At 42.0% G+C, this 17,440-nt stretch overlaps 1 protein-coding gene across 2 annotated transcripts; it reads left to right on the top strand.

Moving 5' to 3' along the window:
* The first annotated feature begins 684 nt into the window (after positions 1-684).
* Positions 685-16,652, top strand: micall2b (mical-like 2b). Of its 2 annotated transcripts, none has more exons than XM_031749186.2 (16): positions 685-1,258; positions 2,333-2,381; positions 6,234-6,375; positions 6,456-6,643; positions 6,918-7,042; positions 7,871-8,566; positions 8,683-8,891; positions 9,470-9,527; positions 10,041-10,117; positions 10,263-10,321; positions 10,414-10,537; positions 10,661-10,763; positions 12,447-12,520; positions 12,612-12,726; positions 13,205-13,251; positions 15,350-16,652. In XM_031749186.2, exons 1-16 carry the CDS (start codon positions 1,116-1,118, stop codon positions 15,439-15,441), a joined length of 2,301 nt encoding a protein of 766 aa, XP_031605046.1. In that variant the 5' UTR covers positions 685-1,115; the 3' UTR covers positions 15,442-16,652. The 2 variants fall into 2 exon arrangements, with proteins under 2 accessions (XP_031605046.1, XP_031605047.1); XM_031749187.2 differs by having other exon boundaries at positions 686-1,258; positions 9,473-9,527.
* Positions 16,653-17,440: the final 788 nt, after the last annotated feature.

Below are 17,440 nucleotides of genomic sequence, written 5' to 3'. Positions count from 1 at the left end.
GGTACATACTAGGCCATGTGTTCCTGTTGTTAGGTGGGATGTGGGTACTTATAGATTTTTGTTTGTTAAGCTCAGGATGGAAATCCTTCGAATAGCTGCAGATCCCCAGTATTGTTTCTGGGCATCTGTGGGTGTCTAATGGCCTGAGGTCACGTTTATATTACATACTTAACACACACAAAATTACACATGATGGTTTTCTCTTTGTGGTTTCTACGTCTTCTCTGGAACAGCACTTAGGGAAGTAAGTAGAGGGCTACTTTTCTCTTTGTATAAATTTGGATTTATGACTTGGCTTTATAGCAGACAGGCAAACACAGACAGATGCAATAGATGTGGGTGGATTAAACTAAATGTTGATATCGGATCGATCCTAGTGCAATAGGATCGATACTTTAAGGTCAGTATGTAGCCTACTGAATTGTAATAAAATAATATTTTTAAACTGACAAAATATACCTCAAATATGGATTATGAAAAATATCTGAATATAATATAAAAACCTTTTATTGTTGACTGTCACATCTGTTTCATTCATAGCCTACAACACATTTAAACTGTAGAACCAAGTGCTTTAAAATTTACATTCCAGCTCTCTGAAAACACAAATTTCAAAATATATGAAAAGCTGAAAGGTGTGTTTTTTTGTGTTAACAAATTATTGTGGAAAATAAAAACCCTAGTGGTCATTAAAATGTGTTCAAAATTTGCAAATTCATGACATTCATCTCATCTCATCATTTGTAGGTTACAATTATCGGTATTGGTATCGGTACACTGGCCCTGTATTTGCTTGGTATCGGATCCCAGAATTTGCGCACAAAGCAGATGCACACAAAGAGTTAAAAGATAAACTCCACCCACGCCATCGTCACTGTCGACCTCTCGCAGGTGTCACGTCCAGGTTCTTTCCACTTAACTCAGAGTCAGTGAGGTGATTCACACAAACGCTCAAAGACTTGCCTTCCTAGTTTCCCGGATAAGGCGTCAGTCTGGGCTTCTGTGGAAAGTTTCTCAAGTTTTACTTGTTGGACGCTGAGGAGCGAAGAAAGGAGGGATCTCTGTGAGCGCTTCCAGCGCGGATCACACGGATCAGTCCGGCTCCGAGCTCCGGGATGGCGGCCGTGAAGGCTCTGCAGCAGTGGTGCCGGATCCAGTGTGAGGGCTACCGGGATGTCTCCATCACCAACATGACCACGTCCTTCAGGGACGGACTGGCTTTCTGCGCCCTCATCCACAAACACAGACCCGATCTCATGTGAGTACACCTGAAACAGGACCGGAGAACGAAAGCAGGAAATAAGTGAAACTTATTGGCTGCACTCCTGACTTGTCTGTTGACAACACAAAACTATTTTCATGAAAGACTGAAGTCACTGGTTTTGCTTCCGAGTTTAATGGCAGAGTTTCGCCTTTTTTTTCTTCTCTTTGTGTTATTTTGTCAGAGACAAATCTGAACATTTACTGATCTGTAGGAAGCAGGAGACGGAGTTCAGCTGTGACCTAAAGAGCGTTGCAGAGACGGTCACTTATGGTTTTATGGGGGGGGGGATTTCAAGATAGCACTGTTACATATCTGCACTCGATTTCAATGCTGAGCATGTCTGCGTAATGGAATTGGGCATTTTACTAATCCCTGTGACTGCTGCTGGCCACATGTGTCGTGTCCAAGTTTTTGGTGGTCTGTCCTCAGAAATGGTCCCATTTTAAACTATGTGTCCTTGATAACTTCAGTTCGAGTCACAACAGAAACTAAGTTTTGTAATGTCATCATCACAAATGGACATTGAACTACATTATTATGTCTACGTTTAGAGTTAGTTGATCTTTTCCAGTACTTACTATAAAAATCTGAAGACTTGCACTCTTCACTCCCAAGCCTCTAAGCAGTATTTTCTCATCATCTTTAACTGACTTCTGGCCAGTCACTCTCGCAGAGATGCCTGCTTTTGTTTCAGCAAGGCCATTTGACAGAAAAGACACAGCTGCTGTAATCGCCTCATTCCAGTATTTATGGCGAGCCAGAGCAGAGCGAAGGCGCTTGCCATGTTTACATGAGCCGCAGCAGTAAACAGTGGCTGAAGGCTCAGTTTCAGCGTGCTCAGTCGTGACAGTGTGATTAATGCAAGCTGAACCTCATGTTAGTTTCAGATCTTCAGTGTGGGATCAGTGAGGCAGGTGTCACGCTGCTGTTGTGATGTATGCAGAAGTGAGTCAGCAATGCATGACTGCATAACACATGTTAGTCTGCACTGCTTGTAAACTGAAGACGGCAGGAGGGAAGTTGATTTATGTGTTTTGTAACTTCAGTTATTTCCCTGCTCTGTTGCAGCAATTTTGATTCGCTGAAGAAGGACGATGTCTATGAGAACAACAAGCTGGTAAGACACGTTTCCATTCTGGATGCTCACACTTACTTTTTTTTTTTTTTTACAAACCGATTTCCTGAATCCAACAAAGGCTCCCTTAATCCTCCCCTTTTTTTTCTTTGCTCTTGTATATGACAATGCCAGCTTAAGACTGAAGTATGTCAGCAGCTATTTGATGGATTGAAATGAACTTTATTTCCAAAGCAGGAATGTTCATATTAATGAATCCCTCAGCCGTTGCTACTTTGTAACTTGACCACACAAGCTTGCATTGTCAGTGTTGGGTCTTAACTCAGACCCCGCTGTATCCAGGACTTATTCCCATGAAAGAAAAACAAGGCAACAGTGTTCGATCGATTACTTGCGCAAGGGAGGCCTCTCATCTGTGTCCAGCATGACAGTGACCCCGATGATGGCCTCCTCTTGCTGGCTTTTATTGAGAGACAGTTCACACAAAACACAGCAAAGCAACGCCCCCATGGTTCTAAGGCATTGTATGTTTATGTGTGAACTTCTATATGTAAGTAGGAATGTGTGTGTGTGTGTGTGTGTGTGTGTGGGGTAGACCTCCTGCTGACCAAAGGGTCGTAAACGCAGGAAGCTTACATCAAAAGAAGTAGATCCTCCAGATAGGATGTATCTGCAATAAAACATTACAGCCCCCTACCCAGAACCCCGAGAATCTGGGGGGGGAGGACAGTGGAATCCCTTCCATCAGAGTTGGCAAGCATAAAAATGACAAACATTTAACAATTCACTCTAACAGTCAGTTTCTCAATCAGACCCAGCCCTCATTCGTCACATCTAGTTTTATAAAAACCCAAGATGGTGAAGGCCAAAATATCCCCACCAACTGGTGACTACATGCACTGTTTATACAGAGTCTATGGTTCTACATTGCCATTCTATAGACTATATAATTTCTGCTAAGAATACTAAGAGTTTGTTGAATTATTTAAATAATTAAAGTAAAGCTGATGGACAAAAATCACCACCCTGGTTATCATTTATGATGCGAGTTAATAAATCACAGTCTGTTTTTTGAAAACCTCGCTCTGAATGTAACCTGTTCCAGTCCCAGCCCAGAAAACTATAAATACATCCTCAGTTACAGGAGCAGGATGCAGAAGGGCTATTTTCCAACCACTGTCAAGTCACTAAATAAATCATGACTTATTCATTTATTTATTTTTGTTTTTATTCCATTGCCAGACAGATGCTCATTTATTTTTGCCTTTGCACATATCTAAAATATGGTGATGCCATGTGACAATAAATCTGAATCTAAATCTCAATCATAGACTGTATATAAAAGATGATATCATCCAAGGCTGCCATGTCATCATTTAAAAACAATCCTTAGCTGTTGGTTAAGGATTCCAAGCTGCATCCACAAACTGTAAATAAAAGATGGACGCAGCCACTTTGACTAATGAGTTTAAGCTAGTTTTTGTTGAAGCTGTTTTCGTGGTGTGTGGTGCTGTTTGCCCACCTAATGTTAACTTGTAAATCCCATTTATGAGTGAATTCAGTCAACGGTAACTTTTTTTTTTTTTTACCTGCCTGTTAGTTTTCCAAATACTTTCTGCAACATCTGCTGATCCTTATCAGTGGATGGGGTTTTTTGTCAAATGTCAGGTGGTGATGATGGTGAAAACAAACAGAATACCAGCACTGGCTGGTAATTAGTCCTCTTGTTTGTTGTGAAGCAAAATAAAAGTAACTCGGCCATCGGTGTCATTAGAAAGCACAGGTATATTTGTTATTTAGAAAGGATAGCATGACTCTCTCTTTTCTGAGAATGTCCTGGCCAAGACAGACAGCAGTTGCACACAGCAGAAAACCAAAACAAAACCAGTCTCTATGGGATGAAGAGTAAAATATAAAAACAGACACAATTTATAACCTAAAACATCAGTGGAAATTGTCTGGGGCCAAAAAACAGGGACCAGTGCCATCAGACTTAGTTGATTTTCATCCTTCCTCCCTCCAGGAGGAGGAAGCTGCAAATATGAGCGTTCTTTGTTCAAATTCAGTGTGAACATTCAGGAAAGACTGAATGAATAACACTTGGGAATGTAGACAATAACATCCCATGCTTGTGTTTTTTTTTTTTTTTTTTTTTTTTTTTTTTTGATGAATGTAGGTCGGTAAGAATGAGTGGAGCAAAGCGAGAATAGCTTTTATAATGACACTGATAAGCTAGACCATCTGACCTGAGTATACAACCTCGAATCATGGGGAAAGGTTTAAGGTTTGTAATCGGTGTCAGTGTTTTATGATCCAGCACACATACAGTATACAGCATAGCAAAGCACTGTGATGATGCGTGCATATAAATAACATCCAGCACTGGTGTAAAAGTTGAAGCAGCCAGTGTCTGTCTGGGCTGAAAAGACAGATCAGGCTGGACTCTGAAGTAAAAACCCAGTTTCATTTTCAGTTCTTTCACTAGTTGCTGAACTCTGATGACTCTCCTTTATAAAAGGAGTCATGAGTTAACTCCACTTCATAGCCCTGGACTTTAACTCTTTTCCCCTGTGACGCCTGCTAGGGAAAACCCTTGTCTCTCTTTTCTGTCATATTTCAGGCCATGTCCAGAACAAAGGTTTGCATCAGAAGTTAGTGAGGGTGATCAGCTTACCCTTGTAAAACCCTGGTACCTATTGCAATGGTCTTCAAACCACAGCTTTATTGACGGTGTCAAAGCTCGACATTAAGGGTGCAGGGGGGGTCAAATGTTGTCTTTATGGGAGAAAGAGTTAATGATACATGAAAAGTTCAGTGTTGCTATCTCATATTCCAGAACATCATCATATTTATATAACCAGTGAGAAAGCAGGTAATCTTCGTGGGGTAAATGAACCGTGACCACAGGAGCCACACCTGTGCCCCTGATAGTGTTTGAGATTTACAGCTGCGTGTGCAGCTCCTCTACACAGATGCAGCTGAGTACTCCAAGAAAACAGACTTTAAGTTTAAGACTAAACTTCGGTTTACATCAGCACCGTGGGATCTTGGGTAATTGTGGAAATAACGTGAAGCATGGGCGAGCAGAGAAGTGGTGGCAAAAAGCAGACTGCTTCAATGCGGGCACTTTGCATTCTTTACTTTCTTTTTCTTCCCAGATTCTTCATTGTTAGACTGAACTCGGGGAGTGCCGAGAGCTCGACATGTCAAAACGCCTGCTCTTTGGGCCAGCAGAGAATAAATCTGAAGTACAGGAACTGTTTGGCGCTGCTCTGGGTTTTAGCTCAAAGCTGAAACAACATGTTGGGCAATCAAAGAAGAAAACACTGTAAGAGTTTAATAGAGCACAGCAAAGTAAACAGCGTCTGAGTGACTCTCTTCATTATCTGATTACCGATTAAACAACGACGCTGGTGCTCGTTGGCCTGCCGCTGCTTGTTTCTTCCCTGGAATTGCTGGATGTTAGTGTAGTGTGCAAATTCTTGATTTATTTCTCACTATTGACTCACATAAAGGGTAGAGGGAATAGAATTCAACAAAATTCGGGTTGGTGATTTGTATTTGACGTAGATGGAGACAGTAGAACAATGTCAATGGTTTGTTCACACTATGCAAACGTCTCGTCCTCTTTCAAATTAAACTTGTTGTCTGCAAACCTCAGAGAATGCATGCATTTTTGAAACAAATGCCCACCTTTATCTTCTTTTGCTTTTCTTTGGGACATCTAAAGAACAGAATCATGTTTGGTGTCCTTAAAGATCTAGAAAGTCTTTCATAGAGATCACACAACATAAGCTTTTATGATTTATAAGTGCATTGCATTCGTGTAGATTTAAAACATCCACCCAAAGTCTTGTTTCTTTTCTCATTGGATAAAACTGGTTTTATCTGCAGGCGTTCAGTGTTGCAGAAGAACAACTGGGAATTCCAGCGCTGCTGGATGCAGAAGACATGGTGGCACTTAAGATTCCTGACCGCCTCAGCATCCTGACTTATGTCTCCCAATACTACAACTACTTCCACGGACGCTCCCCGAGTGAGTATTAAATAAAGTCTTATTTTATCCCTCTCTGTCCATCTGCACACATCTCACTGTTCATCTGTCTTTGCATACAGTCGGTGGAATGGCGGGAATAAAGCGTCCAGCCGACGGCCCCAGCGATGAGCCGTCAGGGAAGAAGAACCAGGCGGTGACGTCTAAGGTGTTTCCCTCTTCTAAGCCTGCCCGAGAGAACAGCCCTCCCCCATCCTCCAACATCACAAAGCCACTTCCTTCCCCAAATCAAAACAAAACTTCAACACAGGTAAACTTGAATAGTTACTATTACATTTCTAAATTGGGGCGGAAGTCTAAAAGTAATTCATTTACGAAATACTGACCAAGGTTGTGTACGTTCATCCACGTCAACGATGACCAAATAACTACACAGACGGGTCACTTGGTCTGTGTCAACAGATGATTACCATGACATCAGTGTAGTTACTTAAAAAAGGCCCACATTGCGTGATATCAGTTAGTTGTAACGGCTGAAGTCCCCTCTTGTCCACATTCTTTTCTCTCTCTTTTTTTTCTTCTAGGAGGTTGTGGTTGGAAAATCTAAGCCAGGCACCCTGAGTAGCACATGCGCATCCTGTAATAAGCATGTTCACCTGGTGCAGCGACATCTAGTGGATGGAAAGCTTTATCACAGGAACTGTGCAAAGTAAGCTGATAGGAATGCTAATGTTGGTGCCATTTAGGTCAATCACGTTTATTCCAAGTGTGCCATTAGAACAGGGAAAGACTGATTTGTGTAAGAATGGTAGAGAATTATTATGCTGCTTTTTGTTTTTCTTATTAATTAATGTATTTGTAATGCCTCCATATAACTCAGTTTTTATTTCTTAATCGCTTGTATTAACAAAAATGGTTAAAACAACTAAAAAATATTCTAGTTTATCTTTTCTCATACATTTCAACTAGTTTAATTGAAAAACACATTTAAATATTTCAGAGGTCTCTTAATCAGATAAATCCATGGATTTTGTTAGCTATTGACTGCTAGCTCTGCCGCTACCTTGTTAAACTTAGTTTGTTCTTAGCAAAGACTATTTTACTTTTCTCATTGAATAAAAAGTTAAAATTGTTTCATTGTTTATATTTTTTGATATATTATTGTGTTTTTTTTGACTCAGGACCATAATTTGTTCTGCTTTTTCTATCAAGAGGAAAATAAAGCTCAGTAGCTTTAGCTAGCTAGCCAGAACACTGTTACTGCTAGATGGAGATTTTTTTAAAAATGCAAACTTACACATTTCTATGAATTCATAATTTAAATTTATTAACATAAAATGTTAAAAAGTCAAATTGAGCCTGATTTCAGTTTTGAACCAATACATTCTTCCTGTAGCTTGGTTTTGCAGGTTAGCATCATTATAAACAAGGTTTACTGAGGCTAAAATGGCACAAACCGCAGGTCTTTGTTCCTAGTTTGTGACTATGTTCCCTGTTGTAACTTGTATGTGTCTGTGTTGTACTTCCTCTCTCACAGGTTGCTGTCATCTCCAAACACAAGCACGCCTCTTCAAGATTTGACCACAAACTCCTATGTTTCCAAATTCACTCCTCTTACAGACCCGAGTAAAAACAGTACACCTGCTCCTACTCACACATCCTCCAGTCTGAGTCCTTCATGGGTGTCGGAGAAACCCACCACTCCCAAGTCCACTTCTGCGTCTCCAGCCCCCTGGGCTGCATCATCTAACTCTTTGGCCAGACCCGCAGCTTCACGTGACACCACTACCACTCTGACCCCATCTATCACCACCAGGCCGGCTGAAACTCCTCGGCCCTCGGCAACCGCTGCCAAGACACTCCAGTCCAAGCTCAAGTTCTTCCAGGAAGATAACACAGCAAAGGTGGAGGAGAAAAAGACTTCAACCTTCAATGTGGACATAAACAAAGGCCAGAGTGTTGGTGGTAAGGCACCACAGGCCACGGCAGGGAAAGCTGTTACTGTGGTCGTAAATGTCGGTGGTACTGGAAAAAAAGAAGTAAATGAAAGTTTGGACAAAGGTGGGAATACAGCTAAAACAACCGGCACTGGCTGGAAGGTGAAACAGGAAGACGAGAGTAATAAATCAAAAGCATCAGCAGCAGCCTTCATCTCCAAAAAACTGTCTGAGGAAAACAACAATAACAACAAAAAGCCATCGTGGGCGACTACAGTACTAAATAAAACTGAGAAGTAAGTAATCTAACCTGAGACTCACAGAAACATGTGATTACACTTTGTAGCCTGCTCTGCCCTGACCTCTGCTGGTGAAGAGAGGCATTTAAGTTGCATTCTTCACCTCTATTCAGATCTCAACCTAAAGTTGAGACACCAAAGAAGGAGAAAGAGGGAGCCGGAGGGAAGGTGAAGCTGAAGGTGAACCCATCGATCCTGTCTGACCTGCAGTTTGAAGACACCACAAACTCTTCTGAGAGCCCGGGCGGTCAGAGCGGGCTCAAGGCCAAGACTGCAGACAGGACGCCCTCGAAGACGGGCAGTACATTACCCAACACATCAGGTTAAACTTGACACACAAGTCTCACACACACTTTTGACACACATTTGACCTCTGACCTCACTTTTACATTTCACATCCGCCTTTCTTCCAAGTTGACCCCGAAATGTGTTCTGTCTTTAAAGAAAGTGTCGTCGAGAGAAGGAGAACAAGCTGCCTAGTTAGAAATATACTATAGTTTAATTTTATATACAATAATCTCAAGTTATTTACAAATCAATACATATTATCCATCACCTACTCCTACATCATGTTTGTGTATAAAACACGATTTCCTTATATATAAATGCTGCCCAGAGAGTGAGCTGCCTTGGTGGTGGTTTGTACTCCCACAGTGCTTCTTATTAATTATTTTATTAACACTGTGTCTCTAATCTGCTGCTTATCTGCTTATTTGGGAGGTACTTTGGGTGTAATATCATCCTCGGCTTTTGTGCGTTTGCTGTCATGGTTGTAAAAATGCCATTTAACAAATAGCATTTACAACCAAACAACAAAACTAGGAACTGACATTGACTAGTGGATGTCTAATGAGGGAACTGAACTGGTTTCAATTGATTTTTTTTTTTTCTTTCCCTCAGCAGTGAGGGAGACTGAGACTCCTTCAGACTGGAGGTCGAAGCTCAAGCCCGTCTCCAAGTAAGACTTGTTTGATTGATTTAATTGGTTCTGACTTCTTATGCTTCTTGTTGAGTCCTTTTCCTTATTGAGTCATGCTCCTGATAACAGCAGGGAGTGTATGTACATGGGTGGCCTCTCAGCATATCGACATCGTGAGGCATTAACTGTATGAGCCCCCCCCCTCCTCCTGATGTCCTCTCCATCCATCCATCGTGTGATCCAGTCTTTCATCCGTCTCACCAAACATTCCTCCCACAGGAAGCCTGTACCTGCTGCTCCTCCAAATGGCTCGGCCATCATTTGTAGTCAGAGCTTTCAGTCTCTCCTCTTCCGCCACATGCATGCGAGCCCCAAATGGTGTCGGGACTGAGTCGAGTCCTCCGTGGTGCAACATATGCTCAGTGCTCGGAGTTCCTTTTCCACGAATGACCTTTCCTCTCGCTCTCATGAATCAAAACTGAAGCAAGACGGGAAAGAGTCTACTTGTAGGTTAATCGAATCCTCTCCATTTGTCCTTCTTCCCACCCACAGGCCTGCTGGCCCTTCCACTAAACCAGGGTCTCAGTTTCCCAGTCGGAGTATTTCCGTCACTCCACCGACATCACAGGGTAAGAGCGTGATCATAACCAAACATTTACAAAGGAACAAGCCTTCCTAACAGTTTACTGTGAGTCGTGCCTTTTCTAATTGTTATCCGTTCTCAGCTTTGTTAGTTGATTTATTCTCTGCTTTTTATCTCCACCTTTTCTTTAGGATTACAGGAGGGTCAGAAAGGGCAAACAAAAAATGGCACCAAGTCAGAGACAAAGAAGGTAGAGGGTCTCTGAAAATAAGTTTGCTGTAGCTTTTTTTGAAATGAGCATGTCATTCATGCACTTTTCTCTGCATCTGTTTGCGTCTGTAGATGAAGCCAGACTACATTCCCAAAGAGGACATCATGAAGGAGCTTGAGGAGATTGAACACAATTTAAACGAGCTGGAAAAGAGAGGAGTGGAGCTGGAGGTGAAGCTGCGCAAATGCGAAGAAGGTGAGATGCACGCGTCAGTCGTGTGTTTTGTGACGCCTTTTCAGTCGGGATGTGCTGTGAATTTAAGAGAATTCTTAATGCATGTGTCTGGGACTAACTGTGTGCTCCTGTGTTCCTCGTCAGAGGGTGACGATGACACTCACACGGACGAGCTCATGGTTGAGTGGTTCGGTCTGATCAGGAACAAGCAGTTGGCCATGCGCCGGGAGTCTGAACTGGTCTACATGTGAGTACACACACACACACACACACACACACACACACACACACACACACACACACACACACACACACACACACACACACACACACACACTCAGGAAGGGGGCATGCCACTATTTAGCGATTAGTGAAACAGACTTGTGGCCAGAAGGTTGACAGTTTGAATTCCCAGTGTCCTCCCTCCTCCGAGTCACTGCAGGATGTCCTGGAACAAAGCAGCTAACCCGCCTCACCCCTTCCACTGCCACCCCCACCAACCCCCGACTGTCTGCAGTGTCCAAACACAAGTGTGAAGCACGACGCTGCTGAACACAGCAGCAACAATTCCACTGAAAATACTCATTTGATAAATTAATGGTAAAGAGGGATATAACACTGACTTGCAGCTATAAAGCATTTCCAGACACTTTATTAGGTACACCTTGCCCATACTTGGTTGGACCCTGTTTTTACCTTTAAAACTGCATCACTGTACTGGATTAAGATCCTGTGACTGTGGAGACTGTTTGAGTGTAGTGAACTCATCATGTTCAAGAAACCAGTTTCAGGTGGTTTGAATTCTCTGACATGGTGTGTTATCCTGCTGGCTTAGCCATCAGAAAATGACACTGGTCATAAAGGGATTGACATGGTCAGTAAGCTGGGCTGTGGGGTTTACACAATGCTTAATTGGTACTACTTCCACCATCAGCCTGAACTGTTGAGACAAGGAAGGATGGAGCCATGCTTTCATGTCGTTTACCCCAAATTCTGACCCTATAGTCTGAATGTCTCAGTGGAAATTGAGACTTAAACCAGGCAACATCTTCTATTGTCCAGTTTTAGTGAGCCTGAGTGAACCGTAGCCTCAGTTTCCTGATCTTAGGTCACATGATCGGCACCCAGTATGGTCTTCTGTAGCCCATCAGTGTCAAGGTTCTCTGTGTTGTGCATTCAGCGATCATCATACCTTGGTATGTAGTGAGTGGTTATCTGTTGCCTTCCTAATGGCACAAAGCAGTCTGGCCCTTCTCCTCTGACCTCTTCTCCCAGAGAACTGCCACTCACTGGATATGTACTCATTTAAATCACCTTTCTCCCTCATTCTCATGAACTTGAACTTCAGCATGTAGTTTTTTCCATGCCTAACTCCATTCAGTTGCTGTCATGTGATTGACTATTTGCATTAGCAACCAGATGAACAGGTGTACCTAATGAATATGTACATGCGTACATAGTACAGTATACCCTTATCAGCCACTTCATTAGGTACACCTATATTTTTAACAGAGTGGAAGCTTATTCTTAAAGCTTTTGTGTCAATATGTCAACAGCTAAGGAAACAAGAACAGAGAATCTCGGGGGGTGGAGGCCAAAACAGAGCTGTTAGGAGACTGAATGTCAGATTTACATTTGTCAGGTGGCGAGAAGACTTGCACACCTGCTGGATGTGTAAACATGCATCTGTTGCCAAATGATGTTTGAGAAATTCTGACTAAGATACAGAATTATCCCAAGAACTACCAAATATGGAGAGGATGATGCAGTGTTTTTCTAAAAACGTTTAAAGTTTCAGATGTGTCGACAATAACACGTGAGGCCTCTTTGAATGTGTTTAAGGTGGACCATCTTAACCTGCTCTCCAAAGGGACACACTCTTTAATAAAGCCATGAATTATGTGTTATGTCTATTTTCAAACATGTGTAGTGGAAGAACCCAGGAGCTGGAGGAAGAGCAGCCCACTGTTGAGCAAGAGCTCAGGAGGCTGATGGAAAAACCAGGTGAGGACTTTTAGGGATGAGACTGAGCAGAGTGCACAAGGAAAGGAAAACAGAGCGCTGATCTGAGCCTGAAATATGTTTGTGTGTGCAGAACATCTGAAAACATCCTGGGACAGGAAGAAAGAACAGCAGCTGATGGAGAAACTGGTGGCGATCGTCAATGATAGAAACGCTATCGTGGAGGGTCTGGATGAGGACAGACTCAGGTGTGTGCAGAGCAGAGCATGCTGTGTGTGTAAAAAGTTTGGATTTGATGATGTTTAACTCCAAACCGAGTTAACTGCTTAAAACTCAAAGATATTAAAAGCATTGCACGAGATGACTGCAGTGTTAATGGCTGTACTTCTTGTCCTGTGTCACTTCTGTGACTGTAATCTATCAGCAAATCAACCATCTAGTAAATGTACTACAAATACAACAGTTTTAGTTGTGTATTGTGGAAAAATGTCTTGTATTTATTATTTACTTTGTCTCAAATGTAGCATTTTAGACGGCTTAACTAGAGAAAAAAATCAACTTGAACGTCGGCCCCTGGCCTGTAGGAGACTGAGAGGGACACTTTTTGCTTTATTTTGACATTTTTGTGGACTAAGTGCGACGTAATGAAACTGATTATTTTAGTTGCTCTAAGTGTAGCGTTCAGTTGCTAACTGGCCTGTCTGCCTTCTGTGTTCATCTTCTCAGGGAGGAAGAGGAGGACGAGCAGCTAAACAAGATGATGCTGGATTTCAGTGAGTGCCCGCACCACCTCCACAGCCCCCCCCACCCCGCTCCCCACTTTGTTCATTAGTTATCATAACCTCGGTGTCACTACAACTTAGTTGGCTTATAAATTATCCAATTGAGGATTTCCATCATGGACACCTCTAATTGAAGTAGATAGAATTCTGTGTGTGTGTGTGTGTGTGTGTGTGTGTGTGTGTGTGTGTGTGTGTGTGTGGACTCGTGGTGCATTTTTTTTTTTAAGGGTGCGCCTGGGCAATGTTTTCATCTCGTTTGATCTACTGACTGCTAATGGAAAAAGCATCAAACAAAATGCTCCCCCCTCTCTTTTTGTCAGCAGCGTCCCTATTAGACAAATGGATAATGCAGCTGCTTAATTTGACCCTCTGATAGAGCAGCGTTGGATCCGGCTTCATTTGCAATTCATGACCGGCAAAGCAAGGCTGAAAATTGAGGAGATTTATTGAACTTCAGTGAAAGGTCATTACATTGCAGCGAGCGAACGCCGACCGTGGGCTAAAGACTAGCCATTTCAGTTTTAATGTATTCATAAAGTTAATGCCAAAGTTTCACAATTCGTTCTCACTCCGAGTGGAGTTGTGTGTCCGTTTACACACACGTGCCGTGTCCCATGCAGTGGAGATGTGGAAAATCCCCTGCTTTCCATTGGATGGCAGGCGTCAGGACATCCTTAGTGACTAAGTCGGACTTTTGTGCCTGCTCGCTGGCTGCAAATGAGGGTCTTTCTGAATCACGGTGCAATATTAAAGACACTTAAATGGGCTCATAAAAGGAGCTGTTTAATTATGTATACAAAATAAAGCCCACTTAATTATACAGTGACATTTTAACATTTTTAGCTGTCCCCCAATACTTAGTCACTTACAAACAGCTCCTACATGCTGTTCTCCCAATGCTTCCTCTTTGAAACGATACCTCTCACAGTTGGTTGTGTTTGTAAAATTTGCAAAGGCGGAGCACTGCTAGGTTCTTGATTTTATAGACCTGTGGCTATGGGACTGAAAACACCTGAATTCAAAAATAAAGAGGTGTGGCCCAGTATTTATGTCCATATCGTGTTTGCAGGGAAGGTTTAAGAATCTTTTGGAATAAATTGCCTCCACTTATTACTCATAAAATGTGGCTGCTTTTATTCTAAGTCACAATCCAGGTTATCCCAAAGGGTTCACAAACCTTATAACCGTGCATCAAACTAAGATCACTGGTTATGTGATCATGTGTTTTTGAGAGGACATATGAATTTACACTCATTTACGGCCATTTATTCATTTACCAAGGGGCCATTCAAAAACTATGAGGGAAAGGAAAAAGGAGAGACTTCTTTTTTTTCCTTTTTAACTCAAACTGACTCCCCAGAAACTCATTTTCACAGTCTCTTAGATATTTTAGTTTACCAGTGGTGTTTAAACCAAATCCTTTATCATGATTACTAAATTGAATTTCTACATTTTTGGTAATTACTGCACCCATGGTAACATTAAAATCATTTTAGCCAAACTACACTGGACTTTCAAAATAAATGCTCAGAAGGATTAAAGTTGCTTTTCGGGGATATTAAACGATTTCCTTTTTCAAAAACATATTTATAATTCCCCATCTTGTGGTTGGCACAGTAGCCTGAATCATGACTACTACTGTGTGAACAGGATGTTTGTCGATGTTGATGAGGCTCAGACTCAAAATCTCTTCGGGAATCTGGTCGTAGTGCAGCTCTGTGCCTTTAGCCTATCAGGATATTTCACTTATATTAAGTATTGGCACCAATCCTCTTAGTTCACCCCCCGTTTTGAACAAGTTGTTTTAACTCCTCTCCCTATTGAGACAACTTTCTGCTGATTGACCGTCCCTTGCAAACAGAAGGTCTGGACAGAAAGTGGGTGGGGCTTCTGTGCTTACAGCAAACAGGATGAACACAGTTTGTCTCACAGGATTATTGGAGAACATGAAAATTCACCATCATGACAGTGTCTTCATATACAATGTAATAACTTTTTTTTTCTTTATAAAGTAAGAATTTGAATGATCTCTCTCTCTCTCTCTCTCTCTCTCTCTCTCTCTCTCTCTCTCTCTCTCTCTCTCTCACAGACATTAAGAAGGAGAAAGAAAAACCAAAGAAGGAAAAGTCAAAGTCTCCGATGTCCAAACTGTTCGGCTGGGGAAACAAGAAGGAAGCGTGATACTCTGCAAAGTACCACGCTGTTGTTGCTGTTTTCTTTCAGTCTTCCTTTGATGTTTGCGCTGCTTAACGTCAGTGTGCTCAGCCTGTGATTTGCGGGATAACATGGATGCTGCGTGCGTTTGAGTGTACAGCATGTGTGAGCATGTGCAATCTGTCGTTCTCGGCGCTTGTTGAAAGATGCCCTTCCCTCTGTCAGCTGTGTCACTCAAGATCTGACGCTTCTCCTGCCTTACTCCACTGTATACACACACACACACACACACACACACACACACACACACACACACACACACACACACACACACACACAGCATCGAGGGGTTAATGACTCACCAGTCGTGATGTGATTGGGTTCAATGTTCCAGTTGTTAGTTTTAATCCCCTTCTAGTCTTAATCTGTCTCCTTAATGCTGACACACACACACACACACACACACACACACACACACACACACACACACACACACACACACACACACACACTTGCTGTCTGCTTACATCTCGCTGCTTGTGCATCTCATTGAAATGTTGCTTGTATACAGTAACACTGATACAACTGGGAGTCAAAGCCCTTCAAACCCATCGTGAAACAATCCACGTCAGCAACCTCGGGGTCGCTGCCTGAGTTTGTTTACTACATTTGGACAGTGACCACTGTGCTTCTTTAGCTATGTCTTAATGATATGTAATGGCGTTTTCTAGATGAGTGGTTCCCAAAGGGAGGTCATGGGAGTTGGAGGTCTGAGTCAGAGAAGACACAGTCACTACAGATAAATATGAAAGCTGTAATGAGGGCTGCTTTTATGGCTGAGTAGAGGGCAAGGATGCGTGTGGTTCGCGTCATGTGACCTGAACGTGTCATAAATACTCAGTCGTTTGCCTGTTTTTGGTTGTTTTTGTTTTTATTGAGCGCATGAAATGCATGAAGTGGTCCACATTGGACCTTAATTTGTACATGTTTTAATAGTTCTGAGCCAAACTGACTGTATACTGTCTGAGTGCCATAAATTGATCTAATTCTGAAGCAACTTTTTAATTCTTTTGTGTGTTGTGACCAGATTGCTCCTATCAGAACCAGATGTTGTGTATATGTTTATGTTCTCATCCCCTTGGTGGCTGTCTGACTATTAAAAGGAGAAACTTGCCTGGGTTTTAAATTAATTGCTGTTTTAAGTATTCTTACTTTAATAAAAAGATGGTAAAAATGAACATACTGTGGTGATGTAGTTGGTGAATGCCGTGGACAGTGAAACTCAACTATTAGTAATAAGCATGTCTGGGCTACCACTATAGCTCACCTGGTTTAGCTGGAGACCCGTCGTATACTGAAGGCTGGAGCCCTCGCTGTAGGGGCCTGGGTTTGAGTCCACCTCAGACCATTTCCTGTGTGTTGTTCTGCCTCACTTTCATGTCTCCTCTGCAGCATCCTTTTGAATAGAGGCTAAAATTACCAAAAGCAAACTAGTGGGTCTTACAGGGTCAGAGGTGGTTTGAGGGGTTAATTTATTTAACCAAATAAATTGACTTTATTTTTTTTTAATAATGCACTGAATCATTTTTATTTCCAAAACTAAACAAAGCAAACTGAAGTGCAGTGTCTCTGTAAAACCACCAGGAGGCAGTATGTGCCTTTTCATGTCACCCTGGCTCAGTATGAAATCCGTTTCATATCAGTACAGGCACCGATTAAACAGGTTTAAAGGCACATCACAAACACGAGGTTGCAGGTTTTTCATTTGGAATAATAATAATACTAAAAAGCTGTCAGTTTTCTTTAATTATCTTCATTTTTTTAATTTATTTTTAAGAATTCTTAGAAAATTGCAAAGCCAAACAAGTTTCTCGTCAATAGGCTAGATATTTCTCGCCTCTTTCTAAATGAACTTTTACTGCTTGAACACGACAGAAGCTGCTTAATTTCAGTTGTTCAAATCATACACTTAAAAAGAAAGAAATGCAGATTTCCTGACCATGCATTTTAAGCTGTTGCGGGGTTT

This window comes from Oreochromis aureus, linkage group 6 (genome assembly GCF_013358895.1).
Source record: "Oreochromis aureus strain Israel breed Guangdong linkage group 6, ZZ_aureus, whole genome shotgun sequence".
Lineage (NCBI taxonomy): Eukaryota > Metazoa > Chordata > Actinopteri > Cichliformes > Cichlidae > Oreochromis > Oreochromis aureus.
The sequence above is the reverse complement of the archived record's forward strand: the minus strand, read 5'-3'. Positions and strand labels throughout refer to the sequence as shown.